General features: G+C 33.7%; 1 protein-coding gene across 1 annotated transcript; it reads left to right on the top strand.

Annotated features, from left to right (window-relative positions):
* The first annotated feature begins 1,538 nt into the window (after positions 1 to 1,538).
* Positions 1,539 to 18,584, top strand: LOC144359861 (adhesion G protein-coupled receptor D1-like). The gene is made up of 18 exons (XM_078012810.2): positions 1,539 to 1,581; positions 2,413 to 2,652; positions 3,368 to 3,613; positions 4,669 to 4,715; positions 4,905 to 5,057; positions 7,455 to 7,566; positions 9,060 to 9,273; positions 9,571 to 9,694; positions 10,261 to 10,298; positions 10,539 to 10,662; positions 11,343 to 11,446; positions 11,687 to 11,786; positions 12,477 to 12,694; positions 13,289 to 13,355; positions 14,008 to 14,093; positions 15,386 to 15,512; positions 15,772 to 15,921; positions 17,367 to 18,584. Exons 1-18 carry the CDS (start codon positions 1,539 to 1,541, stop codon positions 17,424 to 17,426), a joined length of 2,253 nt encoding a protein of 750 aa, XP_077868936.2. The 3' UTR covers positions 17,427 to 18,584.
* Positions 18,585 to 19,085: the final 501 nt, after the last annotated feature.

Raw genomic sequence — 19,085 nt, 5'->3', positions numbered from 1 at the left:
GACAAATATTCAGACAAAACAAGTCTACATAGCAGAAGTGGTTTATACACTGAACATATTTGATACAGAGTGATGGCAAAAATGTGACATGGCTGCCGGACACTTTGCACGCGCACACAGACGCTCACGTAACAGAGCATGACGCACCAAGATAAATCACAGTGAAGTGTATTGATTTCTCTTTCCTCGCACGGTAACCGATTTGTATGTCCTTGTATTATTTAGTGCCGTCGTTTGAAATGAACAATATACATACACGACGTCACTTGATGATAATTCCTATCGTTGAATGCTGTCCTATTTTTATTTATCATATGTTGAAATACACACTTATACAAGAAGTAAATATCGGCCATGATATCTGTATACAGAAATATGTCATTAGAGCTGAAGTGCATATTTCCACGTTTATTATAACCGCGTGGCTAAACCATCATAGCAATTCTCTATAATGAGAATTCTGAAAAATATGCGGTTTGCAAGAAATGTAGCGTAAAGGTATAATAGGGTATATTAGTATATTTAAAATAGCAACAGGATCCGCGTGTAATGTTACTTGTAACAATATATTATTAACAAAGTAGTAACAACATAGCATGCTGATTTAGATGAGATAACCTCTGTCAACTCGTAGCAAACACAAAGCAGCCATTCCATACACTCAGCTATGTTCGTAATATTAAACTCATTAGATAGTAGGTCATTCTACACCAACATAATGATATGGTCTTGTAAAATGTTTACTGATTTGCACACAAATTGGATTCAGTTTTCGCGTTGTTAATCTACGTTCTTAATATGTAGCCAATTTATTCTATTTTTGTAATGGGAAAAGCATATGGGTCAGTGTCTCTTTATAATGTATATGTCAGCCGTAAAGTACAATGACAAGTATATACATTTCTGTATATGAGTTTGAAATTTACCCGGACATGATGTAGGGTTCGCAATGACACATTGAAATTAGTGTGACATAATTCAAATAAATTGAGTAAATTTTGAGGTTTGTTTACATTACCATATATTCAATGTTTATTTTTTTGCAAGAATATTAGTGTTTTAAAGTTAGAAACATTTTATCCTGTCTTTAGATTGACGTTTAGTATTCTATAAATAAAACATGTAATGTTGAACTTTAAATCACTGATAATTGTATAGAAAATTAAAACACTGTGTTTAATTTAAAAAACAAAAACAAAAAACTAATAGCTACCCGATTTGGGAGTTTAAAAGGCGGTAGTCGTCGATCGATCGAAGCGTTTAATAAGGTTGTGAAAATAAAAATAAAGATGTTTGACTCACGTGCGCATAAGTAGTTGTGGTGGGCAGTAGTGAACCTATATTAAGCGCACGTGGTAGCGACAACCATCTACAATTTCAACAACAGCTAGATAATACAATGACAATATTATAATTACAATTATGAATGCAATTCCAATTGGTATTCAACCATATAAAATATATCTTGAATGATTGAATGATCACCAATAATCACAATATCTTTTGTATTTTTATTCGCACAGGTTTCCATAATTAAAATGACAGTTATTCTTGGTTTTATGTTCAGTATTTCTCTGCCAGGTAAGTATTCATTTTTTTCTTCAGTCGTATCATCAATATATATGACTACCATGTCACTAAGAACACAGTCTATAAGTATGCTATTGGATGTACAACTAATCAACTACTGTCCATGAATGACGCGCATTCAGCTCATTTAGTTTTTTTCAAATTAAGTTCTTATTTTGACTAATATATTGTTGTAAATATGGACTAAAACTATATATTATTCTGATGATGTTACTATTTTGGCTTTTCGTCAGCATTTTAAAAGTTTGTTTGAACAACTTGTGTGGCATTCAATTGTGTTTTTGCGAAATTTTATTTTTTCACATAATTGTCCGCGTTTCTGTAATTCTGTTAGAATTATGCCATGTATATGTCTTATGCACTGTTCTCGCGCAATTTATTAAAAAGGCATGTCGCAAGCCTTACTGTACAATGATCGAATAGAGATATTATGTATTGACTGATAATCTATAAATAATAAGATAAAACTGCAAATTTATGTCTACAAAGTGGAATGGTTAACCTTCCGAAAAAAATAACTGTAGTGTGTCAGCTATTAAATTAAGATGAGAATACAAATAAATCAATGAACAGCTCTTCTAATGAGTGCACTTGTCAATGTTGGTTATTACGGTTTGGTATATGTTCTTTACTTCATATACGAATATATTCACGGTTACCTTTGAGGTTCGTCTCATTAGCTTTGTATTTGTATCCGCCTCAATGCTCCAGATTCAGGTAGTTGTTCACAGTCAAAACTCATTTCATTTTATTTTTCTTCTTTATATATAACTATTTATCATACGTCAATCAGATTGAATTTTCTTGTCTTCACATGTATAGTGTCAGCAGTGTTTGAAGATTGTCCAAGTAATTTGAATAAAACGGCGGACTTTGGCAAAAATGGCACCATAATGGAATGGAATGCTCCAAATTCGTCTGATGCACTGCTCAATGTAATACCACCAGATGATATATACAGTGGGGACTGGTTAACGATTGGTTTATATACTTTGTCATACATGGAGACGAACGCCGGAGGAAACATTGGCGACACGTGTGAATTTACTATTGAGATCATAGGTTTGTAAATATCATATTGAATGGTTCGTTAACCTTCAAGCTGTCAAATTCCAACAATGTAAGATATACATGTACGATACGATACGTTACATTGTGTTGCGTTACGATACGATTTTCTAAGGTGCGACACGATAGGTACAATACCATGCAATGCAGCTTGGTCGTTTTATGCGTATTGCATTCATGGTAACATATAAAAGTTATACCTGATACAAATATTTCATTTTACACTCTATGTGGATAATACTACTTCGATACGTGTCGCGTTAATATTAGTTACATTACCATTTCACGGGTGTCCATACATGGATACATATCTGTAACGTACTCACAATGCAAATTATGGTCGCGTTACGTAACTGCATACAATGACGGTACAAACAAACTATGAAAACTATTGCAATTCAGTATGACTGTGCCATGTCCAACGTCTCTGAACTAAAGACTAATAAATTCGTGCATATAATTCGTCAAAGTACATCATAATATCTCAATCGCCCTACTCATAAATTAATTGACTTTGCCATTTATAGAAGGCTGTGATAAAATAGATTACAATGTTTAAATTTCATTTAAAATATATATATAACTTGCATGATATTAGTTTAACCAATGCAATCCTGTTATTGCAATTACACTGCAGGTATAGTCTGCAATTAAACACATACTAACGATTACATTGATAACTGGTGACTTGTTATTACATTATTCCCAGACGATGAACTGCCGATTATTCTGGGCTGTCAAACTGACCAAAATATAAGCGCTGGTACAGATTCCGGAAGTCAGGTGACTTGGTTAAATATAACGGCTACCGATAATTCCCTGCAACCGGTTACTATCACTTCCAGCCACATTCCGGGTGATTGGATGTCATTAGGCGAGCATCAAGTTGTCTACAATGCTTCTGACGAGTCTGGTAATTTGGCGCAGTGTATTTTTTATGTCTCCATCTTTCAAGGTAAGCAATGACAAGGGAATATATTCACGAAAACGTATTTCATAAATTGTTACATATATGAGCGATTTGAGATCATTGAGTCTGTTTTGAGACTACGTTATTTAATTCATCATTCAATGGTGCAAGCACAAAATTGAATTATTTGACACGTAACAATAATATATATTCAATTGAAACAAGTGATTTATAGAATAAAGCCCACGTACATGTCTAGCAATACTAAATAGAAGTGTCACGACAGGAGAAGTTTTCGATGCTTTACAAAGCAACACAGTGTTGCTAGATCCATGAGACGTTGATCTCTTGACAAAATAGATAACTGATCACGATGGACCACTGACGTCTAAGTGGTGATACAGGTGTAACACCTATCATGATTTGTATCATATTATAATACATGTCAAGTGATCAAATCTAGCAGCAAGGAATCAATGACTAAAACAATATAGAAGAAAACCACAATCCACGAACAAAAGAAATACACTACATATTCACATCAATCAGTTATGGAAATATCAACACCAAAGGATATCAGGATCTTAAAAATATTCTGCTCCTTGTGTGGTGACCGCCATATATAATTCTGTCAAGATAATTAATTACATTTGAAAGATTCTTGAGGTTCACATCAGACAAGTGAGATTGAATCCTTTTTTGAGAACATTTCTGTGTAACAGCATTATCATATTTAACCACAAGTTCAAGAAAAGTGTCTGTCTAGGAGATGATTATTGTTGTTTCTTGCTAGTGACATTGCGTACTCGCATAGCATGCACTACATGATTTGGCTTAACGAAAATTGGTTAAATTGATGCACATGAAGCTCATGCAGAGTGAGGTCGTTCATCGCATATATCTAAATGTCATACTTTTTATCTTATAAATTCGAGTCGAAATTAAATGTCATCTCTGACATTTAATTTCAATGTAAAGAACTTGTTATATTATAATACTATTACATCGACGATATTGAAACTACAATAAAAATGACAATTAATCTGTTAGTATGAATATTTTGAAATTGTATTGACTTTTTGTAATACGTGCACTTACAGGGGAACCAGAATCAACGACTGCATCGGGAATATTTCTGATTGAAAAGGTAAATCTTCATTAAAATTACCCATTTCGGAAAAGCTACACTGTCTAAATTATGCATAATTACTGCAGAAACGTAAAGTCAATTTTTAATATTGATGAATATATTAATAATTATCACTTACAAGTCACATTAGACATATAGTTTTATAAGTATATGTTGTATTGTTTACCGGGTGTTTATGTTTCTCAGGCAGCTGATTTACGTGAAGAAGCATCAACTATTGGCGCTGATGTAACTGCAGCTAAAGTTGAACTGTTACTAAGTAATATAATACATATTTCAAACTATGACGATATGTTCGATGCCCAGCTTACATCAGTTCAGAAGAGACAGATATTTCAAGTATGTATGTAGCTATGATATGTGTTAATGTTTTTTACGTTATGTTGTGTTTATTGATGTTTATTGAAGTTTCAGTGCACAGGCCTTCTGTATATGTACATTGCGAAATGTAAAACAGGGCATTTTTTCAAAGACACCATATTCCACGAATGTATTGAATAACGTTGTTTAGTCATTGTTCAATCACAATTTAAAAAAATATTCGGATCTGGTCTTGATTAAGCACACAGAATTCGTAGTAGATGAATCTCATTACTTTCTCTATTTGAGTGGATTACACACTGAACTCAAGTTGTTTAACTAACTAACTTCAGAAACTTACTTTGATTTCTGAACCAAATAATCATTCGTAAGGTACAATTTCTAAACTTTCTAAATATTGTTGTATGATTTCTCATGTTGTTGAACATGCATTATAATTTATTCTGAACGGAAACAGTAATTTTGAACACTATATACTGTATTCGAAAATACGCACCTGAATTATTAATGTGCCTATCAGAAACTATCAGCACATAAAATAAGTACTATTTTGTAGTTAATTATAAATCATCATCTACTGTGCTTATTATCATACAGTATGAAACACCACTATCATCTCTGTTGAATCTATAATACATTTATCATGTACGGAGTATATATGTAACTTTTATATTTCAACAATAAATAGAACCTCATCGAATCTTGTGGCTTCTTATTACAACTTCCCCTCGCTGAAATGTGGAAGGACCGTCAAAAGAAGAATAAGGTGCGATGTTTTCACTAATTTTGGATATATGTCAGTCTGTACATATTGTTTTTATTTGATTTGATTTATTTTCATCCATGCAAAAAATTTTCTTTGTGCAACTCATTGTGGTTCGAAAATTGACTAAACACGTTTGCGATAACCTAAATGATATATAGTGTAGCCAACATTTACACATGAACGTATCCGACACAAACTTTGTGTTGTACTTATTCCGTTTTTAGCAATAAACATTGAGATAGATGCTACTTTACCTTATAACCCAGCGTAAACTTAAACAATTTGCTGGAATAGCTTGTTATAGCTAGACAATACTTATTTAGGTGTAAACGTCAACAAACCATTATGACTTGACGAGCCTTCATAGAAATACGTATATGTTAAAAATCAAGTAATGAAATTTATTCTGTTCAAACCCGTTTTACGTTAGTGTGGTGGACATCATAGTACGCAAAACGTCGATTAGTCAAACACACAAACTTGAGTATAATATTGTGGCAATATCGAATTTCTGATTATTCACCAAAATGTTTATTGTATAGGATTGACGAGGACTAATTTTAATTTAAAATGATTTATATGCCTTCCTTTGAACATCGATATAGTTGTTTATAATAACCTTTTTATTATAATGCATGATTGGTTATGATGCTGAAGATATTAAAGCTAATTGTAGAGGAATTTTGTAGTTTTTGTCGTAAACTAACCGTGCTAAATGCACAATTTTAACGACAACATACACTATCGCTTGCGCGGAGATTTACATAGAAGTTTGTAACTGACGGAAACTATTTCTTAACATGTGTAACTGTGAATGTCATATACATTCTAATACTTATACCATGGGTTTAAGTAGTGTAAAAATGCCCAACCTATGCAGCACATAGAATGGTTGCTTTAATAACCTACAAACTAAGATAACCAAATATAATTCGCTCGTCGTTTTGACTCTTCTTATTTTGCACTCAGAAAAGTGTGACGTAATACATTTAAAAAACACGAGTAATGTGAAATGTATTGTTAGGTATTTCACTAGTAAAGCACTGAACTGTATGCGTACATCGCTTGATTTAACTTATTAAATGTTGCTCATATGTTTTGAATCAAGAAACTCATGATCTACTACTTAGTCTTATTTAAAGTCAATGCTGTAGTAATGCCCATCACACAATACAAACCACCACTTAAATATATATATGAATTGAAATAGTCTACGCCTTGCCTTTAACTTAAATAACGTTTTATTGTATGTTCATTTTTAATATAAGTTGTTTTTTATCATATACATATAGATGTATAGATCTATATAAAATCGTTACACATCTGTTCCCATTACAAGTAGTGTCCGCGGTTTATTTTGCTGTGAAAATATCACATGGTCGCACATGAATAACAGACACTACAAAAAGGAGATTTAATTGTTTGTTACAGAATCTAGACTCCTGTATATGTATTTGAGTGACGTAGACACATCAAAATCGATTACTGTAAACACGTTTTACGTTTTACGTGCATTATATTGCTTTTCTGCATGAGGTTGATTACATTGCATCTTCGTGACAATAATGTGTCTTCGCTTATACTCAGTTCGGAGTGAATCGTTGATGAGAAAATCAGCCTGAGAATATAACGTTTGTTTTAATCTATAGATTGGAGTATTGGAGGTACTACAAATTGTAGACAATGTATCGATTAATGCTGCTGCGTCGCTTATTAATTTAGTTCCAAATGTGTATGTCGAGATGCATACTGAATATATTGGTAAGTATACTCAGTTGACGACCCATGAATGTATTGTAATTAATAATTGCTTCATACGTTATTTATTGCACGTACATACTTTTCACTTAGTCGTCATGCATTAAAATCTCCTGTTCATATACATGCTTATTTCTGTAACATATGTGAAGTGTTCTGTTTATGTCTCAGAAATTTACTATTTCTGATCATCAATTTATTTTACTGGTTAAGTAGTAAGTTGATATAAATCAAGAATATATTTTATAGACTCGCTTGATAAATGTACATATTTTGAACCGGAACGGTAAAAAAGTATTTTTTTAATACTTGTTTAATAACTTACTACATCTATTCTACAAACATTTGTTCTACAAACCTTAACAGCAATATTCCTGTTTCCCCCGCTTATAACGTTTACATATCTCAGCTTATCCGTTATGGCAGAGCATGTAGTATGTATTCTGATTTTTTTACAACGACATCGTCTTCTCTGTTTTAAACTATTAAGTCAAGGGTTATAAGCGCAAGACTGGTGTTGTCATTTAAAAAGTTCTATGGCAAGTATCATCAGCTGGTGGACAAGTATCATGTTTCTATGAAACAGATGGTAATAAAAGCCTTGGATGTCAATTGTCTTGCACGAGGATGACCTAAAAATTCATGATTGAGATATATGGCGGGTGCCACTCTTGTGTGCTGACTCTTTTCCAAACACCTGACATCACTTCTTGGTTTGTGCCTTGAGGTCCATGTTTCTCTCTCACCGATTTGACAGTGTGTTGTTTGTTTTGTTTTTGTTTCCGCTGTGTGTTCTCGGATTTGTAAATGTTTGGATTATAGTTGGGTATTGCTGCTTGTATTTTCTCTAAAACATACAATATCATTGCTATGTGAATACATGTTACTTACTTTCTGGGCCTGTACAATAGGTATACCTAGACATATATTCTACTTTTCATTTTTCTCGCTTTCGGACAACACATATTTCAATTCGCAATGTGTAATTAGAAAATAGCAACATTTTTTGTTGCTTTCAGATAGTTTTGAATAGTCAAGTAAAACATCGTCTATTATCGTCACTATTGCGTCATTTGCGTGCGATGCGTGACTATGTATTCATGTTTAAAGGGTTTCACAATCATACGCATGGGTACATTTTATTAATATAAACATACGCTACGAATTGTGTATACGTAAATTAGGCATTAGTTTCTATACAGTGTTTCACACGTATTTAATGTCGTGTTTGTCAATTATCATCACGGTATAAAAATGAAAACAAATGTGATTCTAGATCAGGCTGCATTCAGTGAGATAATTAACATTCCCATTCCTCTCTGTCAGCTTTGTAAAATGATGTTAAGGGGTCAGATTGACAGTTTGCTTCTTTGCAATAGCCATCTTAATCAACTAGTACGGTTAATGATCGTCAATCTCTGATTCCATTTTTAGCCTTAAAGCGACTGTTTATTAAAATGTATTCACCTGACAAATCAGTCTCCATTGGCACTCAGATTACGCTGTGTTCGTTTTTGAAAGTGCGGAATTCCGAGGATTCCGATTTGGGTCAGAAACAACGAATGAAGATGAATCATATATTGAAATCACGCAATCAGCGATAGATGGAACTGAAAGCAATAACATCGTGATTGTTGCCGTTAAATATAAGACCGTTGCTTATTTACTGCTGGAAAATGAATCATTAAACCTTCATGATAGTGAATCAAGGCAAGTGTATTACTAGATAGTTTCACGTGACTCAATCGGGGCGTTGAATTTATTATAAAACGATAAAATATGCATTTTAATAAATTATAGTGAGACGACATCGTGAATAATAATAATATAACCATCGATTAATAGGTTAACTTCATATGTCAATTTCATGGGTACATTATCCGCTGGTTATCAGCTATGTACTAAACGCGGGGTTATGTTAATTTTGTATTTGTGACAAATGGTCAACCTATTAACATTTTACGTCATGTCCAGTGGTAGTATGACTGTACAATTTTCTGTTTACAGTGTCGTCAACTACTTGAGGATAAACAGTGATGTGATATCAATGGCGGTGTATCCTGAAATGAATATAATTGGATCGTCACCCTACCCAATAATTGTTAAACATAAACTGAATTCACAAATACAGGTAAAGATCACCCCCATATATGCCATACGCAGGCTTCTGCCGTGTGTGATATTAAAAGAGAAGATTATTTTACACATACACGCATAACCACGGTGACGTCACGCTCCCATGGAGTAATTGAACTTTTTTTTTAAGATTTACTATTTCTTTCTCAAAAAACTAAATAAACTAAAGCTTTATTTCAAAGTGTGGGCACTCATTGACCGATGTGTAAAATATCCCTTTCATTTATTTTTAAATAATTGTAGATTGATATCCGTTTATAAGTTCAAATAATCTACTTGCATAGAGACGATTTAATGATGGTATAGGTTAATACACAATATTCCTAGATTTCCTTGGAAACTCATATCCACAGTACGCATCAGTGACTGTATTGAAAACATCAGGAAATAGTGTAATCGCTTTAGAGTGGAGATAGACCATGTTCTCGAAATGTCATCAGGGTTCATGTTATACGACTTTATTAAACATGTTTCGTGATGAGGTATGTGTTACCATGACTAGATACATCATCCCTTTTATGTCAAAATAAATAATATAATCTTATATTCTATTTACTTTAGAATGATGAGGCGCCTTTCTGCGCTTATTTGGATTTTGGGTAAGTAGTGACATCCGCTGCGACGCTTGGAGCTACCAAGCACATTGTAATTCATATGTATTTAATAGAACGATATTACATCTCAATCTGATATTGAAAAGACAAGATTGTAACAGGCGTACATTAATCGTCAGTGAAGCAAAAGAACTTGGTGATGTGGATATGATATATTTGTAGAATGTGAAATCTCACCTTGTAATGAAATCACGTATATTTTTCTCTTCTCTCCATTTTTTACAGAACCGATAATCCCCATTGGTCAACAGTTGGATCGAATATTATTGATCAAACTGATCTGTATATTACCTGCCAGTGGTCACACCTGACGAATTTTGCGATATTAATGATGCCCGTTTCAGTGCAGGTCAGCCGAGTATTATTAAGGCTTACTAGGAAAAGAGCTATAGATGCAATAGAACTATAGTAACCCGTGACTAATCACGACAACAAACTGTATAGAAAATGCGAATGTTTACTGGTCTGTGGGTTTATTGGATGCGTATGTTTTGTTTATTATTTATTTTGCCAACTAGTAGAAGGCATGGGAAATGGTAGCCAACGTATATGAACCACAAATAATCGATACCACGTATCATTCAAACCTATGAAGCGGTGCTTTGGCTAGCGATATATAAATATATATGTATATGTATATGTATTAATCATTTGATATTCGATGATATTGTAATTTATTTTATAATTGTGTCAGATTGACACACAATTTGTTATCATTCTTCGACGGTCACATGATCATACAGCGAACGCCTTGCTGCCAAAACATGATATACAGAAGTAATTTTTCTTCTGTATTGTAACTATTTGCACACATTTGATAATTAGTTTCGCTCTAATTTGCTCTGCACTTTCCTATCAATTTAAAACTGTTTTCCCGTTTTGTCACGGCATCGACGAGACTACCTAATCTTCATCCATTTTGACACATTTATATCTGCAGTGTACCAAAGTTTCGGAGATTGTAATTTGTCTTTGAGATAATAACCGTGTCATTGATGTATACTTGTTTGATTACTCTACCTTTCACAGGTTCTGGAGTCGCATCGCACAGCATTAGGTATAATAACATACATCGGATGTTCTTTCTCGCTCCTAGGAATCATTTTGACAATTGGGTCAATCATTTATTTCAGGTAGACATATTTACGATATAGTACGCCACAGATATAAGTTATGCCAATCACCATTTTAGAAAGCATTAACTAATATTATTCACAAAACTGTGAGTAAAATTGTACTTCGATACCATCCCGTTTAAACAGTATTATTCCGTATCCTGCGTTGCATGGTACAATTTTTGTTATCAAAGGTAATGTTAGATGTTAATATCCACTGAATATTAATATTATCAATTATGTATTGATTATCTCTAGATTAAAATCTGAGCGGTTCCTCATACTGTTGAATCTTACTGCAGTTTTAGCCGCTGGTCAAATAACGTTTCTTGCGGGAGCTGATGCCACAAATCATAAGGTTAGCATATGTGTTGTATACAAATCCAAATAATCACTCAGTCATAAGCTACATATTTTTACATCATGTAGTCCTTATACTGAGGCCACAGTAAGATTATTAAAAAAAAAATTAAAAAATTAATTAAATACATAATAACAGCATAAACGACAAGAAAACAATATTATCAATGGTAAACAAAAACTCATGGAAAAGTAATATTTTAATTTTTCATCTTCAAGTACCAGTAACATTTCTTTACTGTATCTTTATGATAGGTATGGTTTTAGTTTTTTAGAATAGTTTGTTATACCTTTATTACATTTGTATTCACCTAAATTGAATTTCTAGAGAATCAACTTATAGAATAGCGTCGAAATAAACCTATTATTTCTGTATACACTGTTTTTATCAAACACATTAATCTAATGAAAGCGAATAAAATAGTATACCTTAGTCACAGTCATCAAGATCTCGTTGAAGATCAGAGTAAGATAACCACTTTACAATGTCCCATTAAGTTAATTGCGTCTACTGTTCTTTTAAACTATATACCCAACTTGAAGGTATTTGGAATATTGGTCGGGATGATGTAGGAGAATGAAACAGTATTGACTTGCTCTCTCGCTGTCAACGAGATTTCGGTGGTCATTCTCGTCTATGATACATTATAAAGTTGAATGTAATACGATGTATTATACCACATTTCAGGCATCGTGTGCATTTATTGCTGTGATTCTCCACTATCTATACCTTGCCGTGTTCCATTGGATGCTAGCACAGGGGATACAGCTCTACTTCAAAGTGCGAAACAAATTCCATGGTCGTTATCGATTGGCTACATTTTACGTCATTGGTTACGTCATGCCTATTATCATAGTTGTCATATCTATGGCGGTGGGATTTGATAACTACGGAACTCGAGATTAGTAAGTTATATTACTTGTTATTAATTGACATGTATTTTTGAGAGAGAATACATTATGTGCTCAACTAATGATGTAATGTTTCCAAGTAACGGTATGCAAAGATTTTTTTAATAATCTATGACGCAATAATGTAATATGAGGTTATTACGAGGATACCTCAAAGTATGCACGAAGAGAGTACAGCGGGGGTATCGACCAACGCGCGACGTACTGTCTGTGTGCATGTTTTCAGGTACCCTCGTAATAACCTTATTATTATACAACTTTTCCGTCCAAGGGTACACCATGGTAATGCCGAAATCCTAAATTTTTAGAACATAATCAGCGAACTTCTTTGTGTAGAGTCCGGCAAACCCTGGCGGCTGCCATGTTTTTATTTATTATTAAAGGACGCTTACGTGCGTAATCATTCTGTATTTGGAATTCGCATTTCCTAATATGGTAGGATGAAAATACCCCTTAAAATACCGCAAATTACGGCACACTGTAACTTATGGCGTGACGGTGAAAGATGTATAATAATATAATATAATTCTAAATATAATATAATTCTAAATATAATATAATTCTAAAACTATTAATGTTTTTTTGTAGTTGTTGGTTATCCAACGAAGATGGTCACATATATGCATTCATTGGCCCAGCATTGTTTGTGATTTTGGTAAGTACACGTGTCAGATCAATGTCCTGGAAATTTGCCTGCTGGGAAATGAAATATGATTACTACACTCTGGAAATTGGAAATAATCGCTTCCGTATACCCTCATTATCTGAATTATCATTTCGTGAATGACACAGACGTTGCAAAAACGACGCCACATAGATTTGCATAAAAGAAGTTGACTACTATAAGTGCTGCTGCTAAAAACAAACAACGTTGTCCTTCTTTGGACAACTAAAGTGGGAAATTGAATACTACTTACAAACTGTGTACTTGCTCACAAATTTTAACTTTGTATTATATATTGATTATTGTCGCTAGTGAACGGCTTACAATAGTTATTACATTACCAAACACTGACATAGAGTTCGAAACCTTGATCCCCTTCGGCTCGGAAAGGGGGGGGGGTCTTATTTGGCGTCAGATATATTTAAATTAATCAACACATTGTCATGCAAATAACAATACATTTTGCAGAGCTTGTCTTTTTCGTATATTAACAGTTTACAGTGTCACGCACGTAGAATATATGTGAGCTGTGCATTGAACCGCTTCGTATCCAATATATGTGCGTGTTATTTGTATCGATGTATATTGCGTAAATAATCTCGTAATTTACTTACATCAATGAATGGCAATGTTTATATGTCAGGTGAACTGTGCTGTCTTGGCTGCTGTCATGCGTGCTTTTATGAACATCCGGGCAACAGCGAAAAAGACGGAAATTGAGAAAATTAAGTAAGTATTACATGGTGTCACTTAAGGTGGTTATATAAAATAGGAAATATAATTGTGAATAGAATTAAATGTCTGAAACAAGACCACTATTTAATGAAAAATTAAACAATTATATAATTTGTATGTTCCTGGGCTAAGGTTTTTGTTTTCCGTTCAATGGATTGATCCAAAAAATCATTGATATTTATCTAACTATAATTTGATGTATTGCTTAGGAAATAACAAACGACAGACTATCAATTATTGCGTGACAACAGGGCAAGGACGGGAATATGCATAATAATGTCCATGTTCGATCTCTCTTACCCAGCAATAATAGGCAGTGTGGAGTTCTTTATTTGAAATATGGTATTCTGGAAATTTGAAAAAAATTATATGCGTGTAGCGGTAGCTTGAAACAAAGAAATTTAATTGCGCGTAGAAATTGGCGAGTGAGCGTCATGCAAAAACACGTACATATGCATATTTTCATATGCAAATGTCCGGGGATTCTTAACCTGGAGACAAAATGTTTATGTTCTTTAAACGACCTTTACAGTTAATGTTAGTGAGTCTCAAACACAATCCTGGTCGTATACTGGACAGCGCACGCTATTATAACTAAAAATAATTAGTTAAAATGTTTTCTACTAGTAATTTGAATTGCCGTGTATGGGTAAACAATTTTTAAGCACAATTGTGGGAATAATAGACCCGATTTAAACGTGTATAATACGTTGCATTAAAAACTTATGTGATATATAAATGACAGTGATTTAATTAGTCCTTGCAAGCAGTTTAAACATTTGACGCCATCGATTGATAATCTTTAAATACACTATAACACATAGCTCTTATATGTTCATGACGAATTATTTGAAGTTCTTATTTATGATCAATATATTAGTTTATACACAATGTATAAGATACGTTTTGTGGAATGAGCGGCTACAACGTATACAACGTATTAACTGATATGACTGATATATTCACGCGCTGGTAAAATTACAGCAGCACAATTGAATATGCAAAATGATGTAAACGGGATATCGGCTGATATCAGAGAAACAAAATCCATCTCTAAAATGCGGACACGTTTACAAAATTGGATTTTATGATTTTATTCTACAGGGAGACTGACAAACAAAACACACTTAACAACATTTGAAATTCACAACACAAACCTCAGGCATATAAAAGCATTGCCTCCCAGTATGTATACCGCTGTAAAGCATAAAGTGTTTAATACGACTAGTAACTCTTAGTCACCTTAAATCTCCAATTCGTAACTATATAAAACACTATTTGTACAGGTCTGGCCTCCGGGCGAGCATGCTGCTTTTGCCAATACTTGGATTAACCTGGATTTTTGGGATTCTATCATTCAGTCGACACACCGTATTCTTTCAGTATCTGTTTGTCATACTAAATTCAACACAGGTAACAGGCATTTCTGATTAACCATACTGTGATTGTATGCGTATCTTACACATTTCGCAATGTATGTCATCATGGGCGATACTGACAGCCTATATTACCCCCCGCTTTTCAAATACATTGAAATCAAGGATCATTCCTAATTGTAAACCATCACACGATGTTGTCGATGAAGGATTAACCATAAGTAACGAGAATCGATTATAGCGTCTTGAAATTTATTATCGAATAGGATCTTTATATTGAATTATTTTTCCTGAAGGGATTTGCCGTGTTTATTTTTCACTGTGTGATGAATGACGAAGTGAAGGTTGCCTGGCGTCGCAATCACTGTAACAGCGTCTTTATCAAGACATATACGTCATCTGAATCAAAGTCAACAACCAACTCTGGAGTTAAAGTTGGACAAACCGTAAGTGCATTATACCGCAATTATTACTCTTAAAATGTTGCATAACAAAAATTCTAACAAACGTCTCGGGATATAAATTATAGTACTTAATTCTCGAAAACAATTAAATATTGTCTAAAGGCATGCAGTTGAAATGAACACACACATGTTCCGTAGTCATGTAAACAACATATGGTCAATATATGCGAGACATGGTAAATGAGAGATCGTGTTTGAACTAGTTATTGAGCTACATTGAATATATTGTCAGTATTCAAATCTTCATGTCGTATATATATATATGAGTATGAAATGTCATTATATTAACACCCTGAAGTCTGTTTTACTATCAGGGGAGAACTATTCAAATATCTCGATCGTAGTCTTATTTCAATTAAAAATGGTTTCGGGGTATTTGCTGCTAGCACCGGGTATAATATGTGGTATTAACTGATATTTGTTCGAGCTACGCTCTTGTCGCATTAAAACAGACATCTTATTCATATATGCAACTGCATCAGCACAACAATTCCGCCTGTCTACGAGAAAACGTGAAAAGTAGCGAGAGAGACCCGTGGGAGAGCATAGTGCGCGTACTTGAATACGGACGTGAATACTTGATGTGAATTATTGTGCAGTCAAATATCAAAATATTTGCCTCACCAGAATTATTGTTAAAAACTAAATGTCTAAAACTAGCGAATGTTTGCAATTTCTTACAAAGCAGTTACAAAGATTCTGTAAAATCTATTTTCGAATGTACTAAAATATCCAAATCATAGGAATGTGTTTGCCCGTTAGTGTTTCCAAGGTAACTCCAAAATAAGCCAGACGTTCGCTTGCCGAGCACAGGTGAAATAGCGCGAGTCGGAATAGTTTCATCGTTAATATCGACACAGATTACATGAGCTTATACTACAAAGTGGCTAACACTGCCAAAGGTGCAGAGGTAGTAGAATGATATCTGTGGATTTAGAGTGTTACGTCGTTATCATTGTCGTCGGATCGAAGTGTAAAGTGTAAAGGGCGGTGGTCTCATTATAAATAAAAATGGCAAATTTGACTGTTGCAAAGTACATAGTGAGTCGTTACTTACCTTTATTTAGGTAATTTGTTAGGTTTCAAAACTCATACTTGCGATTTGCATTGAAAGAGCGCATTGAATTGTGGGAAAATCAATGTTTATCAACACAAATATCGAAATATTGCACGTACGCGGCTCGACGATTACCGCCATTTCAAAAATATCACATGGTACTCGGGAACGAAAACTGCAAACAATCGCCGCCATTTAAACAATAGGACACTTCGAACATCACAGTTTCTCATATGATAATTGAATTTATTAATAAAATATAAAATATAAAATATCGCACTACTCCTATTAATGTTGGCAAAGATTGAAAAGAAACAATTTCTGTGTGCATCGAAACAAGCCAAATACGTTTCTCTCTTTGTTGTTTCAGGTCACTACAACTTTTGATCAAACCGCATCTCCGGACAAAACAACACAAGCCTGGAAGTAACTCTTGGAAGTATTTCTATAATTACACGTATAAGCTGTTACAAGTCGCTACATCCCTATTAAGTTGTATTCGTGTCACGTATTTGCGTGAAGTGTTACATAATGTCGCCGCTGACGCTACAAGATATTGATCACAAACAATTGAGGTAGAAAAATGTGTTGAAAATGGCTCCGTAATTCAGACATTTTCTAAAGTTACTAAGTTGCCTATGGGATTACCTGACGGCAAATTTCGCTAGTGTGCTTTTCGACTATTCTGACTATTGAACACACTTTTTTAAACGCTTTCAGTCACGCGAATTACCTTTTAAATTGCAAAAGACGTTAGTAACATAATGTAAACAAATACAACTATAATTTGTGAATTCGATATTTACATACTAAGTACATAATGGATATTGAAAGTTCAGTGTATGAAAATCCGACACACCATCAATGATTCGATTCAATACAACATGTGCATAAATGAATATGAACCATGCATCGCACGTGTTAAAACGATACATGAGTCACCTGCTTTACAATTCTAATGAATATACCTCGAACAAAGTAATCTGAACATTCTACATTGTTATAAAAAGATGTTCTTTGGAAAAACATAGCCTGAGCACTACTTTAGTAAATGCAATGGCGATCTTGTCTCTTTGTAGTAGATATTCAACATAAACTGTGTGATTATTGTAAGCGTTCCATTACGTCGACTCTAAAGACTTAACCACCCATGAACAATTGTACACATATATATTCGTTACACGTCGTATATCTAGTATCAGTTTTAAAGCGTTCACATTAACTTACATACCTTGAGTAACGATGTTGACATTTTTACCTGCCATAGTAATCTGTAGATTGTTTAAGTGTATTAAGCAAATATTTTCTTGCATTGATGATCTCGCCGCCCTTTTTCTTTCATCTTATAAATAGCACGGACGGATTGCGTATATGCAGATGATTGTAATAACATATGCTTCAGCTTTTTTAAACAAGTTGTATATTACGCTGCATGAAGTGTCTAAATATGTTTCTGTAAAAGTATTGTATAATATTTACTAGCATCAGTGCTTCTATTATATGTTAAAAGTTTACGTTGCTATAGCAACGTTGTATACTATGATCTGAAGACAATTTTAAACTAATAAAAAAACATATTTAGTTCTAATTGTTAAGTTTTGTATCCATAAGTTTGACCTGCAATTCAGGGATGAGGCGTATTTACAATTGTGGGTCATAATGTGTAAAAATACGACACATACGTACATCATTTGACTTGAAACATAAGGCGATGATCCGGATCCAAGTGTCACGTACAACATGTCGAGTCCTTTGATGTCAAATTCACGAGCACTGTAAATAACTGCAGAACTGTACTAAGTGGATTAATAGCGACACGATGTATTTATATGCTTTGAAAACGTGTCCACTTACGTTTAGTGCTTGCGGGCAATTGAACACGTGGCGTTCAATATTTCCAAATATAGAACGATATTGATGTTCATGCAAGACCAAAAAATCGTTGGGCAATCGTTTTACGATAACTGATTCGATACTTTTCTTTTCTGATTGGAATGAATACGACACTACTCCTACGCCATTGATCTTGAAATCCCTTGTTTATCGGTGACCTCAATACTTTCATTTCATGTCACTGTTGTTATTTGAT

Source organism: Saccoglossus kowalevskii, chromosome 5, assembly GCF_978046115.1.
Source record: "Saccoglossus kowalevskii chromosome 5, keSacKowa6.1, whole genome shotgun sequence".
Classification (NCBI taxonomy): Eukaryota; Metazoa; Hemichordata; class Enteropneusta; family Harrimaniidae; genus Saccoglossus; species Saccoglossus kowalevskii.
This window is presented reverse-complemented; position numbering and strand designations above follow the sequence as displayed.

What these genes read in the sequence shown, in the direction of transcription:
- LOC144359861 (XM_078012810.2), top strand. Translation starts at nt 1,539, where the DNA reads ATGACAGTTATTCTTGGTTTTATGTTCAGTATTTCTCTGCCAG. An exon ending in TTATGTCTCCATCTTTCAAG is followed by an intron (nt 3,614 to 4,668) that starts GTAAGCAATGAC and finishes GTGCACTTACAG; the next exon opens with GGGAACCAGAATCAACGACT. An exon ending in GATGCATACTGAATATATTG is followed by an intron (nt 7,567 to 9,059) that starts GTAAGTATACTC and finishes ATTGGCACTCAG; the next exon opens with ATTACGCTGTGTTCGTTTTT.